The sequence below is a fragment of the Sminthopsis crassicaudata genome, chromosome X, assembly GCF_048593235.1.
Source record: "Sminthopsis crassicaudata isolate SCR6 chromosome X, ASM4859323v1, whole genome shotgun sequence".
Taxonomy (NCBI): domain Eukaryota; kingdom Metazoa; phylum Chordata; class Mammalia; order Dasyuromorphia; family Dasyuridae; genus Sminthopsis; species Sminthopsis crassicaudata.
Window position 1 is genome coordinate 21,261,343 of NC_133623.1, and position 26,622 is coordinate 21,287,964.

At 37.9% G+C, this 26,622-nt stretch overlaps 1 protein-coding gene across 1 annotated transcript in view; it reads left to right on the plus strand.

The window, feature by feature from the left end:
• Positions 1 to 26,622, plus strand: part of CHM (CHM Rab escort protein) — a 175,450-nt gene that overhangs the window by 43,680 nt on the left and 105,148 nt on the right. The window contains exons 3-4 of the mRNA XM_074278021.1: positions 2,334 to 2,406; positions 4,133 to 4,254. Coding sequence (XP_074134122.1) covers positions 2,334 to 2,406; positions 4,133 to 4,254 — 195 coding nt within the window. The remainder of the gene's footprint in view (positions 1 to 2,333; positions 2,407 to 4,132; positions 4,255 to 26,622) is intronic.

The following is a 26,622-nucleotide window of genomic DNA, read 5'->3' on the forward strand; positions in this document are numbered from 1 at the left end:
GGACTTTGCAGGAGGGCAAATTGGTTTTGAGTTTGACACCAGTTGCAGAGGTGTTGATCTGTATTAGTAAAGGGAGTGGCTTCCTCTGGGAAGTCCCCAGACCAGTGAAATTAGAGGTTCAAAGCCTGTCCCTCTATTTCTTTCACCTTTTCCAGGGTGGCTGGATTAGTCCATAGATCACTAGAACCGGGACAGAGGAGAAAAGGGGGCCAGGGTATGTGGCCGATTTGGATCTGGGACCATCTAGTGATCTTTTTGTGGTCTTTCCACACTGCTGTGAGTTGAAGAAAGCTTCCTTGGAAATCCACATGTGATCAAGATTTGAGAATTCTTGCTGGCTGTCCTGGGGTCACTTCTGCTTGTGTGTTATCCCCATGAAAAGCTTTGCAACGTGAGCCAAAAGCATTTGCTCATAACCTGATGTTGGAGACTTGTAAAAGAAAGCTGAAGGATTCCGGTGACTTAAGTTTGGTGTCTTTGTTTTGTGCTAAAGCTGTTCAAATTGAAACAAGTGGCCTGTTTGCCAGCTTGGCCTGGTATTGATGTGATCTATGATGTGGGGTTTGGCACCAAAACTTGGAGTTTGGTCATGTGAAGAATCCACAATGGTCTTGGTCTTTGGCAAAAGATAGGTTTATTTAGGGAGAGGATATAGATAAACTGAAGGGACACAAGAGACACCAGGAATAGCAAATATGAAATAGAGTGGGAGAGCACATGAAAGACAAGTTCTTCAGTGGAACTCATGATTATCCAGTAGAAAGGGAGTACCCCAGGAGGTTGGGGCGTGCCCTTAGCTGGCAGGTTAAATCCTGAAAGGGACATAGCACTCTAAAAGAGTTAGTTAGCTGGAAGGAGGAATAGTGAGGTTGAGAAGTGTAGTGGAGTTAGGGTAAATACCACATGGCAAGGAGGAAGGGAAAAGACACCATGAGGCAGAGTGCTTGCCGTGATGAACTGACCCAAAGGAAGGCAGTGGCCATGGCATCCCATGGGACCCACGAGTAGATTTTATAGGGAAAATTTAACCTCGGGAACACAAAGGGGATTTCTGACAGGGTCTGGCAAGGTGAGGCCTCTCAAGACCTCCACAGAGGGTAGATCTCAAGGGTTTGACACGACTTGGAGTTCAGACTGGTCAACCTCCCCAGCTAAACTGATCTCTATCAGTGCCTTCTCCCTGCCTGCCTCAGGGATCAATTCTTTAGTTTCTTTCTATGTATAAAACATCCATTGGGACCTCATCAGTATAATATACAGCTTGGTAATCTGTGTTCCTTAGGGGAAGGAAGGGAGCCTCAGCATCCCTGTTCTCTCTCCCCCCAGCTGATCTCTAACCTAAGGGATCAAAGATTCCAAGTTCCTCAAATTCCAGCCTTTGAACTGAGGCCGTGGACATGTGCAATTGCTGTGATAGCTGGAATTCTCAAAGAAAATGCCAGGAAGCTCTCTGGTGGGTTCTGGGCAACGTGTTGTACATTAAGTAGAAGGAACCTTCGGGCAAAATTCAAAGAACTGAGAGATTTTAATGAATTGTCCTCAAGCCCACAGAAGGATGCTTTGGGAGAGTGGGAAAATACAATCAATGAAGTCAAGCCCTGCTGGGGGTCAGGGCAGCCCGGGTCTTTTCCATCCACTTTGTCCTGACCCCATCTTCTAGCACAATCATAGTGTCAACTTGCCTCTGTAGAATCCAGGGAACTGGAAGAGGGAGTCATGTAGAGATAAGCCAGATGAAAGGTGGGGGTAGCGGTGGGGGTGGAGAAGGGGAGGTGAGTAAGAGCTGGAAAATGATTTCTTTGGCCCTGTGGCTGTTCACTTTATGCCATGGATGGTACCAGAGCCCTGGCCTCCAATCAGAGGAAGAGCTCATCAGTGTTGTAGTGCAAAGAGCCTTTTAGTTCGAAAAAGACATGAGTTTGACCGTTTTCCCTCTGATGCTTAATGGCTATGTGAAGACCTTTCTGGTCTTCAGTTTCCTCATCTGTAAAAAGAAGGGGCTGGATTAGATACTTTTTTTACATCTCCTCCAGCCCTAATCCTATGGTTCATTATGTGCAGATTACCTAAACTCCTAACCCCATTTATATTTTGGGTTTGTACTGCACAACCCAGGTAACCCTGATTTTCCCAAGTTTGCTAGTTGCTTTAACAAGCCATTAAATGGGGCTCTCAGGAAGTAAAGGGCTTCAAAAGGAGTTTCCAAAGCCTAGTGGACTCGGTGGCGCCTGCTGCACTCACAGCTGTTTTATTTATTGAGATGAGTAAATTGTGTTGAACATTTCCTGATGTTTTCTTCCTTTTCATTCTTGTCGGTTTCATTGCTGCTGCAGAAGAAGCTATTATGGAGGAAACTGGGCCAGTTTCAGCTTTTCAGGATTGTTGTCCTGGATAAAGGAGTATCAGGTAAAATTCTACCTTGATTGTTGTTTTGTTTTGGCCAAATTACCATCGTGTGCACGCCAGCTCGGGAACCTTCCTGTTACTGGATGTTGGGCTTCATCTTGTTGTTTTACAGTGTACCAGCAGCTATGAGTATATGGTTTACTTCTGTTCCCAAGACGCTATAGTCGTTTTGAGTTTCCAGCCTTCACCCCTTTATAGAAGAGATGTGCTGGTCCCAAAAGGAATTCCTATAAAAGCAAGGCCCATCTTTACACTTGCTTCCAGTATCAAGTTGAAATGACTTGGGGAAAATAATCCTTCAGTAGTTTGTATTGAAAACTTTGCTGAGGAAGGAAGAGAATGTGATAAGCAAGTTCAGGACACATTAAGTGTTCGATTGTAAGAAGGCTTTTGTAGCAGTTTTTGGAAATTGAAAGTTCTAGTTTGAATCTGGAATTTGGGCTTCTTATATATTCGCCTTGAATTCCCAAACCATCAGGATTTTCCTGGTCTTTGAGGAATCCCATGATTCCACATTGGGAGTTCTTCTAATATAGCCTCTGACCTTTTGTGTGACAGTTCACAGTGTCAAAATAGGTTGGAATGGTGTACTTCACTAGGAGTGGCTGCCATACAACCTAGGAATGACTCCGGTCCAGACATTTCTGAAGTTCAAGGCTTTAGATTCTACAGTATAAATTAGCTACCTGCTTTATCGGTTCTGTCATTTAGCATTCTGCAAAATAAATTTGTTTGCACCAGAATCTATTGATTTACAAATTTCAATTTTTGAACTATTCCAGAATGCTAACTCTCACAGATTGATCTGTGTTGAACCGTTCAGTCAGTGCTTTCTCATGTCTCCATTGCTTAGGAAGTATTATATTTAAACACTAAATCATCAAGAAAAATAAAGTTAAAAAAATACCAAACCAAACATTAAATCCTTAAAAATATGTGATGTTTTTTGAACTTTTGCTGGGATAATTCATATAAATCAGGTATATTACTTGTTTCTCTATTGTTTAACCTTTAGATTATAAAATCATCTGAAATGAGGTATATTATACTTGATATACTCAGATATGCCATCTTCTATTTGTGCTTTTCAAAATAATTTCTCTTGGTGTATCAGTCTGTCACATTTCCAGTGTTCAGAAGTCCAACTATAGAGATGACTTCTAGTTTTTCAAACTGTGTTAAAATTTAGTACTGTTCTGTTTGGTTTTTGGTTTTGGTCCTAGACTATTTTTTATGCACACACAGAATATGTGTTTATATACGTGTGTATATACAAACACATGCATGCTATATATATCTTCCCCAATTAAATTGGCTACACCTGCCATGTATAAACATTTCCAAGCCAATGTTTGTTGAATTTGAATGTCTTATTTGCTTACCTATTCACTATAATTAAGAACAGATGCATATGGATAGTTGTCAATGATGGACTTAAATTAACCCAAATAAGTTGGATCGCTTCTATGATCAGATTGACTTTAATAATTTCTTTGCTTTGACTGTCAGAACTAAATTCTTTCTGAATTCAGCTTTAGCAAGTGTGTGTGTGTGTGTGTGTGTGTGTGTGTGTTCTGATATGCTTCTGAGAAATGGTGGGACTAGATACTTATTTCCAAAATTTGAGAAACTTGAAATTAAAAGGTATTTGATGCTGTGTGTACAGATTTAGTTTGTTTCATTTGAATGAAAATGAATCTGAATTCTTTACCTTTGCGTTGTTTAGGAAGAGAGTAATGGGGAAGAATGGACAGCATGGCAAGAGCTGATACTGGGAACAGAAGAAGGAGTTGCTCTTCGTAAGAAAGACCAGACCATCCAACATGTAGAAGTTATTTGTTATGCCAGGTAAGAGCAGTAATTGAAAGACAAGCATGCTTTAATCTTTTCTTACAAAAGCAAGGCCGGGATTATTATTATTTAAGCTATAATCATTTTCCCTCCTCCTTCTATTGTACAAAAGAACCAACAATTATGTTCTTTTTTTTCTCCAAGGTGTATGTTTAACATCATAGAATAATGGAATCACCAAGTTAGAAAGGACCTCAGGGGTCATATTATTCACCTACCCTTGACCCAAGCCTGAATGCCTTTTTACAACATCCCTGGAAAATGTTCAGTCAATTGTCCCCTGACGACCTCCAGTGATAGACATCTCAGTACCTCCCAAGGTGGCCTTTTCCACTTTTGGAGAGGGCTCACTCATTCAAGATTTTCCTTGTATTGACTAAAATCACTTTTTTGGCCATCATCCCTCATTGCTGCCTTCAAAGCTCAAGTAGCAAAAATCTGCTCCTGTTCTCACTTAGAGAGTTATCATCCCTCTTTTTCCCTTGCCCCCACCAAGCAGCTTCAAAGGACTTGGGTACAGACCCAACAATGGATTCAATGTAGGCTCTGTGAAGACCAGTCAGTTTTCATTTGAGGTGACTGATTTTTGGCCATAGCAATTAGAGAGACCCTTGGAGAGAAGCAGTGTAGTAGTGTGGGTAGGGGTTGGGTGGCACTCAGAGTCAGGAAGCTTTGACTTCAGATCTTTCCTTAGTGACTTGGCAGTTGTGTGATCTTGGCAAATTGCATGGCCTCTCCAAGCCTTAAGTTCCTCAACTGTAAAATGGGGCCAATGAAGGCAGCTCTCCCACAGAGTGAATAATGTAAGGCAAGGCCCTTTGCAAAGTGCTTTTAGAGCGTTTGAAATGCTAAATAAATCCAAGCTGTTCTCAGTGTTCTGAGTCTTCTTCTTCCTCCCCCTCTTCCTCTTTCTTCTCCTCTTTCCTTCCTTTTTTCCTTCCTTCCTTCCCTCCTCCATTTTAAAGTACATGTCCAGGCTGATAACTACAAATCCTTGAGCTAGTGATACAAACTACTTTAATATTTAATTGCTCAGAAACACCTATTTGAATGAATAACTGAGTTTATTAGATGACGTAGCTGATGGTTTAAGAAAGTAAGTATGTATCATATACATAAGTGTATTTCAGACTGCCAAAGTATTTTTGTGGGGACTTTAAAAAGTAGCTCGTTGTGCTTAGGGATATGTTAGGCTATTAATAATGGTAATTCTGAGGATGACTGCTTAAAGTTTTGTGTATCTGTGAAAAAGCTGTGGGAGCTAGGAATTCCTTCACTAATTTGTGAAACCCGTTAATATTGTGTAACTGAAAACTTATTTTCAGTATTTTTTTTTTTTTTTTTTTTTTTTTTTTGGCTAAAGGATGCAGCTAATTTCTCATGTATTCTCTCCAAAAGCATATCCTTCTAAGTGTCTCATATAGGTTTGAATTTATAGTGGGCACAGGAAGGTACAAACAGCCTAAAAGCCTTCAAGGCCAGTGATTCTGCCTTTGAAGCATTATGCTTTAATAACTAAGAAGTAATATCCAACAACACTGTAAGTGTGTATTGGGGGAGACAGAGAGAGTGGCAGGGAGAAAGAGAGAGAGGGAAGGAGAAAGGAGAGGAAAAAAAAAAAGAATGTTTTAGACAGCTTTGCTCTGTAACACTGTTAAATGTCAGTTGTTACTATGTAATGATTTTAGCCTAGTGGACACCAAAGGGCTTTTTGGCTGGCACATGGAAAAACAATTAGTCTTATTCTGCCCAGCACGCAGTGGTACATCTAGAAGCAATGGGTAGAATTTCCACAAAGGCAGAAAAAATTTTGATGTTTTTTTAAGTACACCATTTATTGTCTTTTTACCTTTTTTGAAGTTATTTGATGCTTTCTGTCCAAATCTAGGTTTTAAGAAAGGACAAACTTGGTCTCATTTGGAGAGAGCTGTTCCCAAGTGGCCTGGGCAGCTTCAGGAGCTAGTGAGTTCTTTCTCATCAGAGATCTTTAAGCTTAGGACAGGCTACCCTTTGTTGAGTAGGTTACAGACAGTATTCTTGTTGATTTCTCATCCATCTCTGAAATATTGTGATTATAAATGTGGTTTTGGAGTTACGTGCCAAAATTGTGCTGCGCTACAGCAGAACCAACCCATCCAGACTATGATAGAACAAAATCGCATAAAGCCTTTTCTAGGCTCACTTTAAGCCCCTGGATTCTTGATATTCCTTTTGGAACTTCCTAAAGTGGGCTTTTAATTGTAGTATAGACAGAAGAGGATTCTGGAGAATTGTGTTTATGACCTCAGATTGGAAAAAAAAAACTATATGAAGGTGATACAAGTTTTTCAGAAGCACAGCGGTGTGAGGCTCAGCACAGCAACTGAGGATCCTAATGAACTTCTGAACAGAAGCATAAAAACAAGGTTATTTTCATGATATTCCATCTGGCCAGGCAAGAAAGGTGAGGGTGTAGTATTTTGAGAAAAGTATTTATTAAAAATGAAGAAAGTCATTTTCAGCCTTTTGAAATTAACTGAAGCTATTAATCGGTAAGCATTTATTAAGTGCTTACTATATGCCAGGCATTCTAGATGAAAAGAAAAGAAATGAAACAGTCCCTATTTGCATTGCTTCCATTTTAACAAGATAGACAACAAAGACAGTAAAGGTATTCTCTAAACCTCAGTTATTTGGAAGTCTCATTCATGTGGAGCAATACTTTCAGTTCCTCCAAAACTAATCCGTCAGTTATTGAATGCACGTTATATACTAGGTTCTAGAGATAGAGAAATCACAAACAGTTACTATTCTTGAGGAGATATTCTTTTTTTTTTTTTTTTTTTTTTTTTTAGGCTTCTATTTTTTTTTTATTATATATATATATTTTTTATAATATTATCCCTTGTATTCATTTTTCCAAATTACCCCCCCTCCCTCTATTCCCTCCCCCCGACGACAGGCAATACCATACATTTTACATGTGTTACAATATAATCTAGGTACAATACATGTGTGCGAATATCATTTTCTTGTTGCACAATAAACATTAGAATCCGAAGGTACATGCAACCTGGGCAGACAGATATTAGTGCTAACAATTTTCATTCCCCTCCCAGTGTTTCTTCTCTGGGTGCAGCTACCTCTGTCCATCATTGATCAACTGGAAGTGAGTTGGATCTTCTTTATGTTGAAGATTTCCACTTCCATCAGAATACATCCTCATACAGTATTGTTGTTGAAGTGTACAGTGATCTTCTGGTTCTGCTCATTTCACTCAGCATCAGTTGATTTAAGTCTCTCCAGGCCTCTCTATATTCCTCCTGCTGGTCATTTCTTACAGAGCAATAATATTCCATAACCTTCATATACCACAATTTACCCAACCATTCTCCAACTGATGGACATCCATTCATCTTCCAGTTTCTAGCTACAACAAAAAGAGCTGCCACAAACATTTTGGCACATATATGTTTGAGGAGATATTCTATGTGGAGAGACATGTATATACAAAATGCAAGGTAAATGATGGATGAAGAGGGATGGGAGGAAGGCTGATTGGCATGAGAGAGAATCAGGAAAGGAAAGACTTCATGTATGTGGAAGGTGCTGCTGGAGCTGAGTTTTGAAGGAAATAAGGATTCAAAAAATAGAAGGTGAGGAGCAAACACATTCTGTGTATAGGGCACAACCAGTACAATGATGTGGAATTTTGTGGGTGGGGAATAGGAAGAAGTCTAGGGAGACAAAAGTTTATGAGAAAGGGAGGGGTGTCTAACGGTTTGAAAGTTAGATTGGAGCCAGGTGGTCGGGGGCTCAAAATATTCAGTAGAGGTACTATATAAAAAACGATAAGCCAGATTTGCAAAAAACATGGAAAGACTTATGTGAACTGATGAGAACCGGTAGAACATTGTAGAGAGCAAGGATGAACAACTGTGAATGACCAAGCAAGATAATTCCAAAGGACTCATAATGAAAAATGCTATCTGCCTCCAGAGAAAGAACAGATCTATCTGAATATAGGCTGAATCATATTATTTTTCACATTCTTTCCTTTTTTTAAAAAAAATTTCTTTTTGGGGGGGTGGGGTTCAAGTTTACTTCCACAAAATGACTAACTTGGAAATATGTTTTTTTTTTTCCCTCAGTAGTTTTTTTATTTTTCCAAGTACATGTAAAGATAATTTTCAACATTTATTTTTTTCAATGTTTATCATTTTTATTATTGTTTTAAAGAGAGATTCGTTTGTAAATATTTGTGGGGCAGTTGACACTGATGTTATTCCCATTTTACAGATGACAAAACTGAAAGTAGTAGTAGTAATAATAATAATAATAACAGTTATCCTCTCATATTCAGCCCTACAGGTAGTAAATATTTGGAACAAGTTCTTTCCATCTCTAAGATCAGTGTTGTTTCCATTGCATAGAGTTGAATACTCAGTTAAATGGACTTTGAAGTGCTTTTCTTTTCTTTTCTTTTTTTGATTAAAGCTTTTAATTTTTCAAAACATATGCGTGGACAATTCTTCAACATTAGCCCTTTCAAAATCTTGTGTTCTATTCTCCCCCCTTTCTCCCACGCCATCCCCTAGATGGCAAATAGTCCAATATATGTTAAGCATGTTAGAAATAGATGTTAAATCCAATATATGTGTACATATTTACACAATTATCGTGCTGCACAAGAAAAATGAAATCAAACCAATTTAAAAACAAAAAAGAGAGAAACAAAATAAAATGCAAGCAGACAATAAAAAGAATGAAAATGCTGTTGTGAACCATACTCGGTTCCCACAGTCTTCTCTCTGGGTGTAGATGGCTCTCTTCATCACTGAACAGTGGGAACGAGTTTGAATCATCTCACTGTTGAAAAGAGGCATGTCCATCAGAATTGGTCATTGTATAATCTCAACATTCATTTTTGTAAGACTTTGTGTTCCAAATTTTTCTTCACCCCTCCCCAAGGCAGCAAGCAATCTGATGTAAGTTAAATATGTGCAATCCTTTTAAACATAACGAAAATATGTTTTACATGATATTCATATATATAATCTATATCAGATTGCTTATTATCTCTGGGAAGGATAGAATTTAAAACTCAGAAAAAACCCTGAATGTGTGTGTGTGTGTGTGTGTGTGTGTGTGTGTGTGTGTGTGTGTGTGTGTGTGTTTGTATACTTAGGGGAAAATATTGTTTGAGAAAAAGAAATACCCAATGGAAGAATTTCTTAAAGGTAGTGGGGAGCTCCTGCAGTTTGAATAAGGAAATGAAATGGTCAGTCTTGTGCTTTAGGGAAATCTCTTTTAATGGGCATGTGGAGGATAGATTGGTGGGGGGAACGGAGGGATATAGAATGTAGACAGTCTAGGCAAGAGGTTCTGAACTCAGGTAGTACCTGTTTTGTAGAGAGAAGGGAATGGATGTGAGAGATGTTGGAGAGGTAGAATTGATAAGATAATTGATTGAATATGGAAGTTAAGTGAGAGTGAGGAATCAAGGAATCACAGAGATTTTGAACTTGACTGAAAGGTTGATGATGCTGTTGACAGAAGCAGGGAAATTGGGAAGAAGCGTTGGGTGTTTTTAGGGAAAATATATCAGGTTCAGTTTTGGATGCCTGTAGGACATCTACTTCAGATTGCCTAGCAGATATTTGGTAATGCAGAACTGGACCTCAGGAGAGAGACTGGGGCTGGATTGATACATAAAAGAACCATCTACAAAGAGATGTAGTTGAACCCTCTTCAGCTAGTGAGGTCACTGAGGAAAAGATGTAAGGACTCAGGCCAGAGTCCTGGGGGCAACTTAGAGGGTACAGTGTGGATAATGATCTGGCAAAAGAGACTGAGGATGAGCACTCAGATAGGTAGGTCGAGAGAGAACAATAGGCCTAGGAGAGAGGAGTTAGGAAGAAGAGGGTGGTTAACAGTGTTGAAAGTGCAGAGAGCTCGATGTTTAATAAAAGACCATCCTATTGGGCGAGTAAGGGATCACTGGTAAACTTTGGAGAGATTAGTTGGTGAGATTGGCAGTCAGTTTGAAAATGATAAATGAAAGGCTAAATACAAGTTTACATTTGATTGCATTAAAACTGGCTGTCTGACCCTGGACAAATCAATTAACCCCTGCCTCAGTTTCTTTAGCTGTAAAATAGGTATAATAATAGCACTTCCCTCATTGGATTCTTGTGAGAAATCAAATGAGATAATGCTGGTAAATCCCTTAGCACATTGCCTGGCAAATAGTAGGAGCTTAATAGGTGCTTACTGTCTTTTACTTACCTTCCTTCTTAATGGCATTGGTAGAAATAAATTTAAAATAATTGCTGTGTGAGTGCTTCTGACCTTTTAAAATGTTTTCTGAAATGATTATGTAAAATTACCTCTAAAATCATGTTCAGATTTTTGTTTTGTGACTTGTTTCATTGTCTTAATCAGAATGGGTTCACTTATTTGAAAGTGCCTGCTAATTCACAAGGCCAGAATATAAGGCTTACTCAGAACATGTGCCTATTAGCAACATCCAAACTCTATTCCCTAAACTACATGCACTGTCCCTAGACAGCAGCCAAGTGTTTGCCACTGTTTTTGGGGGGAACTGGGCAAAGGTATTGATAAATGCCTATTCATCACCACTACTGGCAACAGAACTAACTACAACATATGGTGAAGAAATAATGGCCTTTTCTTATATGACTATAAAGCCTTCTTGGATTAACACTCCATCCCCCTGCAAAATGTTGTAACGTACTGTATCAGGGAAGGGTCTGTCCTTTTAAATCATAACGTTAACACGTATTTTGTTCTTTTCAAGTAAGCAAGACAAGTCCTGTAGAGGAATCTGATATTTCGTTAAGTCTGTTATGGCAAACTCTACAGTCTTTTTCCATGCCTTTGTAGTGGAATTTTGTCATTCTGCTCATTAAATCAGCAGGCCTCTCAGTGTTTACCTTCAGGGGCAAATCTAAACTCCAATGTTTGGTTTTTTAAGCTCTTCCCAACCTAACCCCTTCCTACCTTTCCAGCCTCCTCCTCCTCTGCTTCACTGGCTATAATGGGGTACTCCCTATTCTTTACACATCCCAGCCCATTTACAGTGTCTGTGCTATTGCACTGGCTGCTTCCCAGACTTGGAAAGCTCTCTCTTCTTACCTAGGCCTCTTAGATCCCTTGATTTCCTTCGGGATTCAACTCAAATTCTGTCTTCTTGTCTGCCTTTCATATAGTCTATATATGTCTTGTGTGTACCTAGTTTTTTACTTGTTTTCTTCCCCCACTAGAATGAAACTTTTTGCATCCCTGAGTACTTAGTCCACGACCTAGAACATAGTAAGTGCTTACTAAGAGCTTATTGACTGGTTGAGGTTTAGAAATCTTGCTCTAGGAAGATGTTCATTGAATTAATATTGATCGAAATTCATCTTGACTTCTCGTAATTGAAGAATTATCAGTGTCATAGGAGCAATTGTACGTAGTAACTAAAAGGTTACCTAGGTGAAGGTGTGTTTAAAGAAACATTTTGAGTCCTTCAGGCCAGAAGAATTTGATTTTGAAGGGGAGAGCAGAGTGCCACATGGAGTGCACATGGTCAGTTCTCCATTTCCTGCAAGTCAGTCCACTGGTCTTTGTCTTTACTGCCATTGATTGTAAGCTCTATGCCCCTTTGTATGTGTCTGGAGGGAAGGGCTGAGCCCCCACTCTCATTTACAAGCTGCACCAAATCCCATAAAAAACAGCTACCTGCCCATTTATGTATAAAATCCCCATGTAACCAAAGGATTCACAGCAAAAGGATTATATCCTGTCTCCTCAACTCTGCCTTCTGACTTCCTTCAAGCTTCAGCTAAAATCACACTTCTTGCGAGAAGCTTTTCCCTGACCTCCTTAGTCTTAGTGCCTTCTCTCAACTAAGTTTATGTTCCATTTATCCTGGACGTATCTCATTTGTACACAGTTGGTGGCTTGTCTCTACTATTAGACTGTGAACTTCTTGAGGACAAGGACTGTGTGTTTTGCCTTCCTTTCTATTCCCAAGGCTTAGTCTCCTTAGTGCCTGGCACACAGTAGGCCCTTAAGAAATTCTTGTTGCCTTGTTAATGCCATGACATCAGATAGAGGCCACACTTAACACCTTCGCTTCAGTTTTCTCATTTAAAAAAGGGAATAATAACAGCATCTCTCTCTCTCTTGGGCTTGTTGTGAGGATCAAATGAAATAGTATTTATAAAACTGTTAGCCCAGTGCTTGGCACATAGTTGGTGCTCAAGAAATGTCTGTTATTTAATCTGTTAATGACATCACATCAAATAGAGGCAGTTAATTGGCGCAGCAGATAGAGTGCTGGGCCTGGAGTCCGGAGGACCTGAGTTGAAATACAGCCTCTGATATTGGCTAGCTAATGTGACCCTGGGTAAGCCACTTCACCTCTACCTTGGTTACCTCCTTTATAAAATGAGGATCATAATATAATCCACCTTCCATGGTTGTGAGTATCAAATGAGATGAATATTTGTAAAGTACTTAGCACAGTACCTGGTATATAGTAAGTACTATATCAGTGCTGCTATTTATAATTATTATGGTTATATCATAAATCACAAGCTAGAAGGAAATCCAGAGATCATCTACTCTAGTCTCTTCTCTAATTTTACAGATGAGAAAATAGAGACCCAGGGAGGCTATCACTTGTTCAGGGTCACTCACAGGGTCACAGGCAGCATCTAAGGTGGTATTAGAATCCAGCCCCTTGGAGCCCAGAGCTAGGGAGTGTGCTTTCCATTCTGCCAGTGTCCTTTTATTTTTCAAATCTAAGATGGTAATATCTGCCTCTATTTGTCTTATTTCTTGTAAGCAGTAGATAGTTTTTTCACATAAGATTCTAGGATCTTAGATTCAGAATCAGAAGGCCTTTAAGAGGTCACGGAGTCCAACGCCTTCATTTTACAAGTAATCTGCCCCACGGCACACAGAGGGCAATCCAGCAGGTCTTAGGACTCCCAAGTTTATCACAATTCCTCCTCTGTCATACTGTGTCTATATGATGGAAAAGTGGCTCTTGTATTTATAAATGAATTTGCTTTCTGGAGTGTAGAAACCCAAAGTGGTGACTATTCTCTCAGGAACCTGAAATGTTTTTGTAATTTTGGAGGAATGTAGTGATGGTTGGTATTAGAGCTGCATTTCATAGCTAAACTCTCCTGTTATTGCTTAGTACCAAGAGATGGAGGGGAAACCTTGTCACAAGGAATAAACATTTCAGTGATACAAAATTGATGATAGTATTATTCATATTGATATTTTCTGGACCGACCAAGTTTGGGAAGTCTTTTAAAATAACCATTCTACATTTATTTGCAAGGATAAACAGCTGGGAAGCAGTATAACATATACTGTGCAAATCTGAAATGAATGGCCTTAGAACAAAGTGCATCCATCAAAGGACAAGAATACAATTTCTGCAACAAGCTGTATTGGGGGAAAAGGCAAATGGCTGAAAAATAAATAGTGAACACCTGTGCTGAATAAATTAACCAGCTGGTTGGCAGTTTTTCATTTGACCTATCTAAAGGGGTGACTGTTACAAGGCATCAGTAAGACACATTCACTTTGAGATATTCCTTTGTTACTGCCATTAATTGATGAATAGTGCTAGACAATATTCAGAATTTATATAAAAATTTACTCACAGATGTATACTTTTTGTGAATTAGTGGAAAAACTCATTTGCACAAAGGTTTAATTGGAAATTTTTCTTTAGGCAGCATTATTGCATTATTCAGGACCAGTGCTTATGTAAAAGAATGTCAAAGATACTTTTACGCCATATTTTAAAGTTATGACCCTTGGAATTCAAATTGTCTACCCAGATAAACCTCATTATTAGCTTCCAACTTTGAAATAAATGTATTTTGACAGTGAAGATTTGCATGAAAATAATACATGTATTGACTTTTCTCAATTACTATGTAGAGTAGTTCATAGACTTCTTTAGAGCAGTAAGAGGGCCTTTAAAAGTCACTTATTCTAACCACCTTCTCATTTTACTGATGAGAAATTTCATTGAAGTAGTGTATATTTCTCTGATTCAAACAAATTAGAACTATTAATCTTATTTCAAAAGGTACTTTTTAAATAAAAATGAATATAACCATAGCATAACCTTTTTTAAAACTATCAATAAGTCAGAGAAAATCTTTAGCAATTGAATTTCTTTGAAAAATCAAAATAATGAACATTTCATTTTGTGGGGTTGGAAGTTTTGTTTTCTGGGTTTTTTTTCAAAATCTGTTTCAGGTCTTAGACCTTTTGGTCACAAAACATAATGGTGGGTGGAAATTTGGAGAATTTTAATATTCCAGTAATTATGTATATAATATTTTAAAAGAAAATTCCAGATGATATTTATAATAGTGTGAAGTGTAATTATGCAGGCCTATTCCCAGGGAATTATTGCCTTCCCCTTGCTTATCTGTCTATACTTATTTGGACCTTGCATGTATTTTGACTTGCATTTTCCTCACTGTCCAGAGCTAGTTAATGTATTTCCTTGAATTATAGCATCATATACTTACCATTGGAAGGACACGAAGATGTCTTTTAGTCTAATTCTCTACCTGATACATTAATCTTCTCTGTAACATCTCCCCGAAGTGATCATTCAGCCTCTTTTTGAACACTTCTAATCATCACTAGTTCACTACCTCATGGGGCAGCTTATGCTGTTTTCTGACACCTCTAAATTTTAAGATCTTCCTTTATATCAAAGATTCTTAGTCCCCTCCTTATTTTTTTTTTTTTTTTTTTTTTTTTTTTTTTTTTTTGGTCACGGATCCTTTTATAAGTCTGATGAAACTCTGTGGACCTCTGTTCAGAATTACGTTTTTTGAATTATTAAAGGAAATAGTGAATTTCAGTTCAGTGTTAGTGACAATAAGGATATGATTTTTTTCCCCATCCAAGTTCCCAGACTCCCTGAAATATATTTCCATTTTTCCTTTGCATTGAATTCACTGCCCACTTAATGTATATGATGATTAGATTTAGAGGACACCACTTCTTCAGTTTCCCTTCAGTTTCAGCCAGGATCATGGCAATATGCTGGCACTGTCAAGTGTCCCCTGAAAGCATGTTTCTTGTTCCATGATAGAATCAGCCTTTGCAGTGTTTCTGAATGGTAGCTCTCAAACCCCCACCCCCTTCAATGGCTCTACTTCCCATCCATTTAACTCTCAGGACCAAAGTGTCCTCCCTGGTCCACACTTCTCTTTGTTGTCTCCATGTTAAAATATCTTTTTTGTTAAAATGTAAGTTACTTGAGGGCAGATTCTGTCTTATATTTGGTCTCTAGCAATTAGCACAGTGCTTGCCACTAAGTCCTTAAATGCTTTTTCATTCCTTTATTCATGTTGCCTTCAGCATAGGAACAAGGCAGAGGCATATTTTTCAACTACTTTATTTGCCTTTTGAAGCCATGGCTCTTTGAGCCCTTTAAAAAAATTTTTTTTTTATTATAGCTTTTTTTTTACAAGATATATGTAATTTTTCAGCATTGACAATTGCCAAACCTTTTGTTCCAACTTTTCCCCTCTTTCCCCCCACCCTTTCCCCCTGATGGCAGGTTGACCAATACATGTTAAATATGTGAAAGTATAAGTTAAATACAATATATGTATACTTGTCCATACAGTTATTTTGCTATATAAAAAGAATTGAACTTTGAAAGTTTCCTGTGAAGGAAATCAGAAATGCAGGTGGACAGAAATAGAGGGATTAGGAATTCTAGGTAGTGGTTTATAGTCATCTCCCAGAGTTCTTTCGTTGGGTGTAGCTTTGAGCCCTTTTTTACTGCAATTTCCTTTTGTTTTCTGCTTTCTTTTATTACAGCAAAATAAATATGTGATTCTGTTCTTCCAATAGTCTTTTGAATTGTCACTTGAAGGTTCAAACTTTTATAGGACTAATACTTAAATATTTATAAAATAAATTTATATGATGTTAAATATAGCATAAATGTTTCATAATATACTGTATAATAATAAATATAATTATAGAACATAAATTTTTAAAATGTTGAAAAACTCCTTTTGCCCCTATTACCCAATTCTCCTACCTTGCCATCATCATTATAAAGGCAGAAAGGCTGAGGGCCCCTAATAATTAATCACTTTATGGCCAAACTATTGATGAGGAATGCCTCTGTACTTTGACTGGTCCTCAGAAAGCAGGACCATAGAGTCAAAAATTTTTCCAGCGTGGAAAAGTTGTCCTTGGTTGGTGTGGTCTTCAAGAACTCAGTGTCACTGGGGCAATATGGAGAAGCATTGTAAGGGACTTGGTAGGCTGGAGGACAGGGGTGGGAGGGTACAAAATGTGGTACTTCTTTTCATATGAACAGAAACTGAGGCCCAGAGAGGTTGTCAGTCACTAAAAAAGCATTTATAAAGCACAGATCATGGGCTAGGCATTACGTGGTACTATCTCGTCAAGTCAGCTAGCATTTTTTCAGTGTGTGCTATGTGCCAAATGCTGTGCCAAGTACTGGGATACAAAGAAAGGCAAAAGACAACCCCTGCTCCAATCTGTTGCCAGAGTCTGGCAATTTCACCTTTGCACTATCTCCTGTATACACCCTTCTGTCCTCTGAAACTGCACCTCCACCCCCTTAGTGATTATCGAAACACACTGGTGGGTCGGCCTGCCTCCAATCTCTTTACTCCAGTTCATTCTCCACTTGGCTACCAAAGTGATTTTCCTAAAGTGAAACCATGTTTCTCTCCACCCCCATTCAATAAATTCCAGTAGGTCCATATTGCCTTTGGGATCAAATATAAAGTTCTTGGTCTGATTTTTATGGTCTTTCATATACAACCCTCCCCTCGCTCCCCCCTCCCCTGCTCCCCCATGTTTACTCTTCGATCCAGTGATTTTGACCCCCTGGCTGTTCTGTGAACAAACCACTCCATCTCTTGGCCCCAGACATTCTTTCTGGTTGTCCCCCAAGCCTAAACACTCTCCCTTCTCTATTTTGACTACTGGCCTTCCTGGCTTCCTTCAGTTATCAACTAAAATCCCATCATTTACAAGACACCTTCCCTAACCCCTCTTAATTCTAGTGCTTTCTGTTGATTTTTTTCCCATTTAGCTTGTATATAGCTTGTTTGTATATAGTTGTTTACACATTGAGTTCTGTGAGAGCAGGAACTAGCTTTTGCCTATTTTTGATTCTCCAGCACTTAGTGTTTGACTGACTGATAAATGGGAGAGAAAATATGTAAATGATTATGTATAGGTAGAATATAGACAGAATAAGCTAGAGATCATTTAAGAAGGGCTTGGACAGACTTCTTGTGGGAGACTTCTTGATTTTAGTTGAGACTTGAAGTCAAGGAAGGCAGAAGACAGAGATAAAGAAGGAGAGGCATTCAGTCACAGGGGACACGCTGGGAGCATCACTTGGAAGGAGTAGTAAGGAGGCCATTGTCACTGAATCTTTTTCTTGTTGTTTGCTCTTTGTTTTGAAAGCGGACCAGTGACATCCCAGGGTAATATGTGAATTTAAGAGCGGCAAAATTGCACAGTCATTAGTCTCACTCTTTCTTCCTGAGTCATCAGAATGGAGTGTAAAACAAAAGTCTAAACAAGTAGTGATGGCTGGGAAGCAGTGGATGACCTTGGTGTCTTCAGTGCCTGACCAAACTCAAAGTGCTCTAGAACTTCAGCTGCCTTCCTGGCCATTGAAACAAATGCAAATCAAAGCAAACCTTTGGTTTTATCTCACGCCCTGAAAATTGGCAATGATAAAAGATAGAAATGGTCAATATCAGAGAGGGTGTAGAAATCTAGGCAGACCGATGCTTTGTTGTGGAGCTGTGAACCTCTCCAACCATTTTGGAAAATGTGGAGTTACGCAGATGAAGTGGCTTAAACTTCTATGCCCTTTGACTCAAAGATTCTACTGGTTGGTATGACCACAATGCAGTCGATCAAAAAGGAGTCCTTCAAAATAACAAAAAACAGAAGAAATATAAAATGTCAACAATCTTAGTCTCCAAAAAGAGATAGGAAAAGATCCCTTCCTCTGTTCCTTTTCAGAGCTGGTGGGTGAAGAGGGGCGTTCCATGGATGTGGAACATTTAATGTGAAATTTATTTTTCTTTTTATTAATCTTTTTTGCTGGGGGAAGGAGAGGAGTAGTATTGTCTTAATTTTTTTTTTCGTTATTATAATTAAATTCATTACATAGAATGGCCTGTGAAGTGGGGAAGTGGAGGGATACAGAGGAAGATTTAAGCAATATAAAGACAAAAGATCTCACTAAAAAGTTGTTGTTGTTGTTTTTAAACTTTAGAAAGCAGTTAAGTTGAATGAGATGTGTGGAAGCTAGAGACTGAAAATTGAGTGAAGGAGAGGAAGTAAGGCAACAAGTACAGATGGCTTTGTCTGGGAGTTTGTGAAAGGAGAGAGATGTAGTATGAGTGAGGGTGAGTTTGGTTCAAGAGAACATTTTTTTTAAGGACAGGCGAGGCCTGGGAATGTTTGGTGAAGGAGGGAATGAGCCGGGAGATAGGAACTGAGTTTGGAGATTAGAGAGAGAAAATAATACTGTGATCATGAGATGGCAAAAGCACTTCCTTTGTGCAAAGTACTGTGCTGAGCTCAGGTATGTCTATAGAAAAACAAGCCCGTCCTGGCCCTCAATGAACTTCGATTTTTGTAGTGAGAGACAACATAGGAGGTCTTAATTAGAAGTCAGATGGAAAAACCTCACGTTCTTTAGGGTGCAACATCCAAGAAGATGATAATGCCTCTTTTTAAATGTTTCCTCTATTGAGAAGGCCATTTTGCTGCTGCTGAGCCATTTTACAATGCCAAGCACTTGGGTGGTATTGGGTGGATGTCTTTTCTGGCTCTTCACTAGCTGTGGATCTTTGGGACAGGGAAGGACAAGGGCCATGCAGCAGCACCTACAGAGGCAAGTGACGGATCAAATTTCCATCAGAGGTGCTCCCTTGGCTAGTACTTGTGGGGGTCATGCTTGTGGGTTTGGGAGCAATGTTATTATTCCCTGGGCTCTTGTGTTTACCTCCCTGGTGTTGGCAGTTGGTCAGTGGTTTGTATTGGTGGTGTCTGGGAGGGCAGGCTTGTTTTCCACAAAAATTGCCCTCCCAGCTGATGGTTAGGGAGCCAGACCAGAAAGAAGTTCAGTGGTTTAGGAGACTTGGAAAGTCTGTGGTTTTTGGCTGTTGGATTCTGGGCTATCAGCTCATAGTTACCAGGGGACGCAGAATTCATGATGGTTGTGGTGATTTTACCTACTTGGCCTCCATTTCCTGAAATTCCCTCAGGACGCTTTGTCCGCACTGTCTATAGAGATATAGGGGTAGTAGACCCTTATTTTATAGGGTTTGTTTCTCTGGATGATGGCCACAGTTATGCTAGAGAACATGAAAAAAGATGGAATAATGATGAGAGTCCAAGTTTGTCAGAGGGTAGAAGGACCACTATTTCACCACACTGGAGTAAGGAAGAGAAAATGAGATTCAAGGGCTTTGTGAAGGATAAGGAAGAGGGGAAAAGGGAGTTTACAACACGTCCTTGATTTTCCTAGAAGCAAAGTCTTGCTGACAAGATGGAGGGAAAGTTTGAAGAGAAATGATAAATTTTAGAATATTTCCTATAGGAAGTTTGATAGAAAATTAAGGAAGAATAAAAAGAATGACTTAGTGATCTGAGTGTTCAGCTGAGATTAGATAATATATTTTCATAGTGGTCCAAGTCAGCATGATTATGTGATTTCTGTCAGCACTATAATAGAGGAGGACAAAAAAGTAGAATAGGCAGCCTTCTTGAGGATGGAGTTTTGGCAGTATGTAATTAAGGAACTGACAAAGAAGTAATGGATTTGAGACTAGGGTGCAGTGCTGAACTGGCTAAGTGTAAAGGATCAAGTTGGAAGGGAGGAAAGTGAAGTTAGAGAAGGGGTAATGGCCTGAAGAAGGGACTGAAAGTGGAAGAAGTGGATATGATGATAAAGTCAAAGAACAGGTTTATGAGGAATGCACCATATGGAGAGCTAGAATAATAGATCATGGTTGGATAAAGGGATTTCAGAATTCTTGATCATGGAGATAGGATGGGGGATGGCGATCAGGGGATCTTGCCCAAGGTAACATAGTAAGCAGCAGAATCAAGATTTCTTCCCGGCCCTCTGAGTTCACAAACAGCTCTTTTGCATGTGACCACATTGTATATATAAGTTTGTTGACTCTTCCACCTGATGGATCTTGGCTATCACTTCCCCCTTCTCCCAAGTCATCTTTTCTTCAGGTAAAACTATCTCAATTATCTCACTCATTCCTCCTCTTGTTGTAGTAAATGGAAAACAGGCTATACAACCTCCTATATACTTTAAGAGATCCTGCTCAGAGAGAAAAGCATAATTCTTTAGAAGTAAGAAATGAAAATGATATGTGATCTAATTCCTCAAGGGTGGGTGCTTAAATATATATATATATATTTAAAGTCTAGACTTTAGATTCATTGGTTTAGGCATTTCTTGTATGAAAATTCTGTCCACTGATGCAGAATGGCAATTCTTCTCTAACTTAACAGCCTTAGCATGTTGCGTGGGACTTTTAGAAGTAAAATGGGACCTGGGACCGGACCTCCAGGATTTAAATCCAGGTTTTTCTTAATCCAAAACCACCCCTCTGTCTTTTATGCTAGTATGTTCTTTCTCTTTACAAGGGAGAATAACTCTTGACATCTGGGCTGTAGTGGAAGTGTCATCCTAACCCCATCAGAGTTAAGGTAGTTTTTCCTTAGATGTTATTGAAATTGTCCTAGAGATGATATTGGTTCAGAGGACTAATGACTTCTAGTCGCATGAGTACTATGAGTACTAAACACTGGCAGATAGTGATGGGTAACACAGAGACAAAGGAGTTTCATGAAGCTGAATCAAGTTGCCTTCTTCTTGTATATCTTTGTCTTGCTACATATTACTAAGTAAATCTACTTTTGTTAAATGTTGAATGATCTACAAGTATATCATTTCATTCCAATATTTACCCTAAAGTACCAGTGGAACTGGCTAGATTCAAGAAACATTTTCATCAGCAAAAACGAGAAAGAAAAGATTAATTAATTGAGCATATGGAAACAACAAAAAATCAGAAAAGCAAAGTATAAGAAAATGCCAACAAAAAAGATAAAATTGAACAGAAAAAAATTCACTTGACAAATGTAAGAGCTTTCCCCAGAAAACTGAAATGTAGACGCATGGTTAGCTGAATTGCTAACAAGAGCATAACTATATTGCTATAACCAAAAATGAAAAGGGAGAACCAGTATTTACAAAATATACAAATACCCACATCAACAGAATAAGATAGTTTTAACTGGATAACTTAAGCAAGTTATAAGAAAACTTCCAAATTTATAAAAAACAAAACAAAACCTTAGGACCAGAAAAATTTACAAATGAATTCTATCAGATATTTAAATAACAATTCCAATATTACATAAATTGTTTTCAAAAAACAGGCAAAGAAAGGATCCTCCCAAACTTCTTTTTATGAGTCAAATAAAAGGCCTCATACCTTAAGCAGGAAGAGATAAAACAGAGAAAGTGAACTAGATCCATATCTAATGATTATTGATGCAAAAAATTAAGTAAATTATTTAGCGGAGAGGGTGTAGTGATTAACTTAAATGATTATATATTAGGTTGAAATTATATCACGAATAGAAACTTAGTTCAATAATTCTAACAGTGATGATAGAACTGCTTAGGATATGATAACTATCATATTCAAACTAGAGATAAAGGAACACTCAGGCTATAAGGGACTAAAAGGGTTTTATCTACACAACTATATATTTCATGGCATTTAATACTTTGCTGGAGGAATATCTATTTGTATATTTGTTTTAGGTGTAGAAAGGGTGACTTGAGAATTTCTTATATTTTTCCCTACCTTCATTTGCCTGCTAAGCCACATTCTGAAAGTTCAGCGTTCTGTTCTAGTCAATGTACTTGCATAGAATCATAGATTTGAGCTAGGAAGGAACTGAGAGGCATATAGATGGGACCACCTGTTGTCCTCAAGAGGACATAGGGAAGTACTTAGCTAGATTAGTTTTAATGTTGTGTTTTCACATTATCATCATCATTCTTTCATAAAGAACAGTTGAAACACTTTCTGGAAAGCAATTGATTTTCTCTTTGCTCAGCTGGATCTTTAAGAAGAGAATTTGGCTGAAAATTCCGAGTTCACATCATTCATTGAACACGTTTTGGTTATTCTTATTTTTCTAATAGAGAACCCCAGTAAAGAATGTGGACATTTTTGCCACAAAAGAGACATAATGATCTGTGCCCTTCCTGCTTTTTGGGGGCAGCCTCGTTGCTTCGTCTTTTTGGAGTTGCAAAGATTTAGAAATTGTGATATTCATTTGAGATTTCTGGCTTCTAATAATCATGAAATCCTTTATTTCTTGACTTTATGGTCCAAAGCAGATCCTAGCTACAGAGTAACAGTGTCAGTGACACATTTTATCATCACAATGTTGTTTATTTATTTATAGTAAACTCTTCATCATTATGAAAATACTTTGTTAACATTTGTTCGTTTTCCAAAGAGTCATGCCCTAACATTTTATTCCTCATAATAACCCTATCAGATAGACAGGATAGGTAATATTTGCCCCATTTTATGAATGAGGAAATGAAGGCTTAAGGTGTCTCTGGTTTATCTAGAATTTCATCCTAGTGTCTCAATGCTTTTTTTCTTGCTGGCTGGGGATAGCATTGTATGTATTGGGCAGTCTTTGTTGTGAAATTTCATTAAAATTACCAGATAATTCTTGAAAAGACTGAGATATTTTGTTTCTTGGTATTTGTATGAGTTCTTTTCTTCTTTAATCACCCCTTTTCTTTGCTACAGCACTGAATAAATTTTAATATGGCACTTTATCTTCATTGCTACTATAATTTTTAAGAACCTGAATGGCTAATTGGAATTATTTGAATTTTTTCTGTGATCTAATTTTTCTTGCTTTCTCTAAAGTAATGAGTTTTTTTAATTGTAATTTGCATACAAAAGTATTCCAAATGTATTTAATTGCCATCTGTCTACATACCCCTACAGTTGGTCCTTTGAGGGATATAAAATATGAAAATAGGCCCTGCCCTAGAGATTAATGGTCTAGTTAGGGAGATTAATTCAATTCAGTGCATATTTACTAAATTGGAACTACATGTATACTAGAAACATATGATTCTTTCCCTCATGGTACTTACAGTCTAGTTGAGGAATGAGTATGTGTGGCCTAAGGATTTCTGATTGGGAGGGATGGGATGTAATATAGTGAAAATATACACCGAGAAAGTAGAGCCAAGTCAAAAAAGTATTAGGGTATAGCTCAGCTCTACCTTATAGCTCTTCCAGACAAATCTAGATAATGGACTAGACTGATTCCTGATTAGATATCTGAGAAAAAAAAATATTATATATTATATATTATATAGTTTTTTTTTTTTTTTTCTGGTTATACAATGAGTCATTTTTTTGAGCCCAGATTGGCAGAGGTAGAAGGCAGAGGTCTAAGGATAAGGATGAAGTCTTTTAGGAAAGGCCATGTAAACTATTCCAGATCAGGGAGAATCTAAGTACAAGCAAGTAAAGGTCCTAAATTCATCCCTTAACTTGTGTCAGGTGGCAGTTCTTTTACTGATTACGCAGTTGTGGATCACAGATCCAGGGCTGATTGAGGAACTTGTAACTAGAGGGACATCCCAGGAGAAAAAGTTGTCCTTAAACACTGTATCATGTTAGGGGCAAGTTCAGAGATAAGCAATAGCTGTGTGACCTGAATCTAGGAGTGGAGTGGGGTCCCAGTTTGATGTCTATTCTGAGGCCTGCAGAGGAATATTGTCCTGTTATTCTGTACCAGCCTTCTAGAGGACTGATTGTAGTTGAGTCTCACAGCAGACTACTGTAATTCTAAACAGGACAAGCTCACAGGCTTGTTGCTCGGAACAAACCTAGGTCAGGAACTTGCAGAGCTCAGTACAAGAGGGCAAAAATCAGACTATACCATTTTGAGAACACTGATAGCTTTCAGGTCCCCAGCTTGAGCTGTCCTTGAGATTCTGGAATATCAAAGCACTCTGTACTCGAGGAGCAGCAAGAGAACCCACCTAGACATTTCTTCAGAAGTACATAGACCCTGGCCCAAACAAAAAGTCCCAAGTTAGGTGGTAGGCTGGAAGAATGAGCAAATCAAAAAGGAATCCTGCCACTAAAAGCTATTGTGGTAGCAAGGACACCCAAGACACAACTCAGAAGAAGAGAATGATTCTAAAATATCTATAAGAAAAGCCTAAAGGAAAAACACAATTTGATCACAGGTTCAACTATAATTCCTAGAACTGGTGAAGTAAAAAGTTTTGTTTTTTTTTTTAATAGTTTCATAAATGAAAGTTCTAGAGGGAAAAAAGTGAGAGCTATAGGAAAAAGAAAGGAGTAACAACTTGACACAAGAGGTATAAAACTTTGCCCAAGCAACAACCTCTCTGAAAATTAGAATGGCCCAACGAGAAGATAATACTTTCATGAGGCAACAAAGAATATTAAAACAAAATCAAAAGATTACCTTCTCTTAGAAGAAAATGGAAGATAACTCATAGTAAGAACAACTGACTTAGAAAATAGATCATGGAGAGGTAACCAAATTAGTTTTGTACTACCTGAAACCATCAACAGCAAAAAACCCTAAACATATATTTCAAGAAATCATAAAACAACTACCTAGAGCTTTTAGAACCAGAGGACAAAATAGAAATAGAAAAAAAATAGATCATTTATCTCCTGAAAGAAACCCCAAAATGAAAACTTCCAGAATCTTCACAGCTAAAATGTGGTGTTTCCAGGCTGAAGGAAAAGAAAAATAGTGCAAGCATCCAGAAAGAAAGAATTCAAGTACTTCAGAACTACAGTCGGGATCATACATGATTTAGAAGCCATTAGAAATGATGAAGGAACAGAGAGCTTGTAGTACAATCTTCTAGAAGGTAAAGGATAGGCTTGCAGTCAAGCATATATTACCTAGTTAAACTGGTATGATTCTGCTGGAGAAAAAGTAGGTCCTTAGTGAAGAAGAGTTCCAAGCATTTCTGATAAAAAGACCAGCGATGCCTAGAAACTAGAAGTTCAAACACTGGAGTCAGGAGAAACATAAAAAGGTAAACATCAACAAAAGAGATTGAAGGATGTTATTCATTCTAATATGAAAAGATGAAACATGTGTCCCCTGTGAATACTATCATCAGGTGTCACAGGAGTCTCATTTATACAGACAGATTGGGAATAATTCTGTAATGTTTTAATGATCTTAAATGAAGGGTGGAAAGAGAGAGTAAAGGGAATACAATTGAAGTGGGAGAAAGAAGTCGAAAGATGGGGAAAATTGTCTTATATAAGCATGATGTACAAGTAAAAGCCTATACAAAACAGGAGGAAGAGTGGAGGAATGGATGATACTTGAACCTCACTCTCATCTGAATTGATAGGAACACATGCAGTTGTATACAGACTGTTACACTCAGTGGGACAAGAAGAGGAAAAGGAAAATGGTGAATAAAAGAGAGAATAGATTTCAATGTGAATTAATTTTAAAATACATTCTAAGAATACAGAGAAATATTTATAGCAGTTATTTTTGAGGTAGTAAGGAATTAGAAACTGAAGTAGTACCAATTGATCAGGGAGTAATGGCATATAAATATTATTTTGCCAAACAAAATAATGAAGGAGATGGTTTAAATGAAATCATATTGCTATAGCCATATGAATGAATGTTCCAAATAGGGCAACAAGTATTTATTAAGTGCTTACTATGTCATTAGGCACTATTCTAAGCACTGAGATTAAAAAGAAAGGCAAAAGATAGTACTTGATCTCTGGGAATGTAGAGAACAAAGAGTCTAATGGATTTTTCTGCCGTATTGATTGATTTTATTGAATATTTTTTGTCTTAATTGATTTTGCTAATTTGTTTCTTCTCATCTCCCTTTAAAAAAAATATATATATATATATATATATAAATGTTTGTTATAAAGATCGGCTCTTTGGGAGAAGGGAAGGAGAGGGATGCCAGGGAAAATGTAGATGATGTAAAAACTAAAATATATTAAAAAGCACTTTTTCAAAATTGAAAAACAAAAACTAAAATCAAAAATATATATGCAGAAGCATTAGAGGACAGTTAGAAATTAAAGTGTATGTCTAAATATTGAGGAGATATGGAATAATAGAAAGGTGTGTTGTAAAGTTAGCAAAGAGCAGCTTGGTCTAGTATAAAACTGGATGGGGAGT